General features: G+C 40.6%; 1 protein-coding gene across 1 annotated transcript in view; it reads right to left on the reverse strand.

Annotated features, from left to right (window-relative positions):
* Gkn2 (gastrokine 2) overlaps nt 1-1,369 on the reverse strand; it is a 6,623-nt gene extending 5,254 nt beyond the window's left edge. The window contains exon 1 of the mRNA XM_010609692.2: nt 1,346-1,369. Coding sequence (XP_010607994.1) covers nt 1,346-1,357 — 12 coding nt within the window. The 5' untranslated portion in view covers nt 1,358-1,369. The remainder of the gene's footprint in view (nt 1-1,345) is intronic.
* Nucleotides 1,370-1,571: the final 202 nt, after the last annotated feature.

Raw genomic sequence — 1,571 nt, forward strand, 5'->3', positions numbered from 1 at the left:
TTTTTTTTTTTTTTTTTTTTTTTTTTTTTTTGCTCTCTTTTCTGAACACCATAGTGAGCTGTACTATCATTGAAACCTGATAGAAGAAATCAGGGGAAGGGCAGATACTTTTAAGAACCGTCAGTAGGACTCTTCTACTTCCTCTTTCATTCCACTCCTAGCATTTTTCTTCTGGTGCCTGGGCAGTAGAGCATCTGACAAAGACTTGCATGTAGATATCCAGACTGCCCATTGGCACAAAGGTGCAACTTGCTATCTCAGGCAAGCTGTAGAAACCCCTGGGGCTCCTGAATATTGTATGTCTTGACTCCAGAACAGAGGTTTGAACAAGCTGATAGATTAGCCGCCTTAATGGTGGCTCAGGGAGTGCTCAGGGAGTGCTCAGGGAGTGGCCTCGGTCCCAAAACAGCCTCCCAATCAGCTCCACGATTCACACACCATGGATATGTTTGTACTTTAGGGTAAGGTCTTCTCTTGGAAAGTCAAAAGACCCCCGGGAAAGGAAACTTCAGGCTGACAGCCTTTATGACCTTGACAGGAGGTGTTTAGCATTTCACTTTCTCCCTTAGCAGCTGAATGAAAATGAGGGACAGAGAATCAGGGGAATGTGTTCCATTCTGCACCATAACGTGATCCACTATCCATGGGGCACTGCAATGTGGAATGAAGGAGTCTGGGATCAGATTGAGGAGTGGGGGAAATCATGGAAGGAATGCCTGCCTTAAGGCAGAATTTAGACATCATGGGCAGCCACTGAAGGCACTACCAGGGCTTAAATTTTGTTTGATTTCTCCTGTAAGAATCTAAGATGGATAAATTACATCTTAAATCCCACATCTACCAGTTTGGCAAAACTACATTCTTCTGTGTCTCAGTCTGCTTGTCTGTAAAATGAGGGTAATTCTACTTGATTTACAGGGTTGGTGCAATGGGTAAATGAGATTACTCAAGAGAAATGCTTAGCCTGGGGTTTAATATACATCTGGGAAAGCATAGCTGTTATTATTACTGCTACTTATTATTTTTAAATTACCACTCTTCTTTCAAATATGCAATTATTCTGGAAAGTTCACACACTCATAAGGAATTATTATTAAATGTCCTCCAAAGTAAAATAGTCATATTTTTAACATTGTTCCCTACTTTTTAATAAACACCTAAAATGTAGGCAATGGATACACAAATATCTTACTTAATACTCACTACTATCCTGCCAAATATGCCACAGAAGCTCAGAAGCAAGCGCAGTGTTTGTCAAAGACCCTTGAAATCCATGGCATACCGGATATATCATCTTTGCAAGTAGCCGGCATGTAAGTGTCAAGAATCATGAATAAATACTCACAAGAATTTTCATTTTGCCTGGAGGGAAGACGGTGCCAGAGCAAGTGAAGCAGCCTGTTGCAGCTTCTACCCTTTATATTGGTTTTAAAGTGGAAATCTCTTTTTCAAATGATCACATAGGAAAAGACCATGTCCATATCTCTGACACACCCTAGCAAATTCCTTTATCAGAACTGACAGCCAGCCACATCCTTTATATCAATAAAGTTCATAAGTCAGTAATGAAA

The sequence above is a fragment of the Fukomys damarensis genome, unplaced genomic scaffold (assembly GCF_012274545.1).
Source record: "Fukomys damarensis isolate Sample0158 unplaced genomic scaffold, DMR_v1.0_HiC HiC_scaffold_2, whole genome shotgun sequence".
In the NCBI taxonomy this organism is placed as follows: domain Eukaryota; kingdom Metazoa; phylum Chordata; class Mammalia; order Rodentia; family Bathyergidae; genus Fukomys; species Fukomys damarensis.